At 52.4% G+C, this 1364-nt stretch overlaps 1 protein-coding gene across 1 annotated transcript in view; it reads right to left on the bottom strand.

Moving 5' to 3' along the window:
* The window catches only part of LOC107307592 (sodium/potassium-transporting ATPase subunit alpha-3-like), a gene marked incomplete at its 5' end in the record, with an annotated part of 31342 nt that overhangs the window by 18615 nt on the left and 11363 nt on the right, over positions 1-1364 (bottom strand). The window contains one exon of the mRNA XM_032441889.1: positions 25-384. Within this exon, the coding sequence (XP_032297780.1) occupies positions 25-384 (360 nt within the window). The remainder of the gene's footprint in view (positions 1-24; positions 385-1364) is intronic.

Below are 1364 nucleotides of genomic sequence, written 5' to 3'. Positions count from 1 at the left end.
GGGATCTATGGGTTCTCTATGTGTCCCTATAGGATCTATAGGGTCTGTATGGGATCTATAGGATCTATATGTACCTGGTACTTGTTGGTGGAGTTGAATGGGATCTATGGGATCTCTATGTGTCCCTATGGGATCTATAGGGTCTGTATGGGTCTGTATGGGATCTATAGGGTCTCTATGTGTCCCTATGGGATCTATAGGATCTATAGGATCTCTATGTACCTGGTATTTGTTGGTGGAGTTGAAGGGAATTTCAGCCACCTTCTTGTTCCGTTCCCTCATCACCTTCACGGACCCCGACGACAACTCGATGCATTTCAGCAGCGCCGACTCCGACGCGTCGCCGGCCACGTCCCGCTGGATGGGATCGTATAGGGACATATGGGATCATATAGGGGCATATAGGGGCATATAGGGACATATAGGGGCATATAGGGGCCATACAGCCCCATAGGGACCCATAGGGATCCATATGGAGCCATACAGCCCCATAACTCCGACGCGTCGCCGGCCACGTCCCGCTATATGGGATCGTATAGGATCATATAGGGGCATATAGGGACATATAGGGACATATGGGATCATATAGGGACATATAGGGACATATAGGGGCATATAGGGGCATATAGGGGCCATACAGCCCCATAGGGACCCATACAGCCCCATAACTCCGACGCGTCGCCGGCCACGTCCCGCTATATGGGAACGTATAGGGACATATAGGGGCGTATAGGTACATATAGGGACATATAGGGATGTATAGGATCATATAGGGGCCATACAGCCCCATAGGGACCCATACAGCCCCATAACTCCGACGCGTCGCCGGCCACGTCCCTCTATATGGGATCGTATAGGGATGTATAGGGGCGTATAGGGATGTATAGGATCATATAGGGGCCATACAGCCCCATAGGGACCCATAGGGATCCATACGGAGCCATACAGCCCCATAGGGACCCATACAGCCCCATAACTCCGACGCGTCGCCGGCCACGTCCCGCTGTATGGGAACGTATAGGGACATATAGGGACATATAGGGGCATATAGGGACATATAGGGGCATATAGGGACATATAGGGGCCATACAGCCCCATAGGGACCCATAGGGATCCATATGGAGCCATACAGCCCCATAACTCCGACGCGTCGCTGGCCACGTCCCGCTATATGGGAACATATAGGAGACCCCATAGGGATGTATAGGAACATATAGGGACATATAGGGACCAAATAGCCCCATAGGGAATCATAGGGGCCCATACAGCCCCTTGTGACCCCCCATACCCCCCCATATCCCCCTATAACCCCCATATCCCCCCTATATCCCCCCATATAACCCCATATCCCCCCTATACCCCCC

Source organism: Coturnix japonica, unplaced genomic scaffold, assembly GCF_001577835.2.
Source record: "Coturnix japonica isolate 7356 unplaced genomic scaffold, Coturnix japonica 2.1 chrUnrandom691, whole genome shotgun sequence".
In the NCBI taxonomy this organism is placed as follows: Eukaryota; Metazoa; Chordata; class Aves; order Galliformes; family Phasianidae; genus Coturnix; species Coturnix japonica.
The sequence above is the reverse complement of the archived record's forward strand: the minus strand, read 5'-3'. Positions and strand labels throughout refer to the sequence as shown.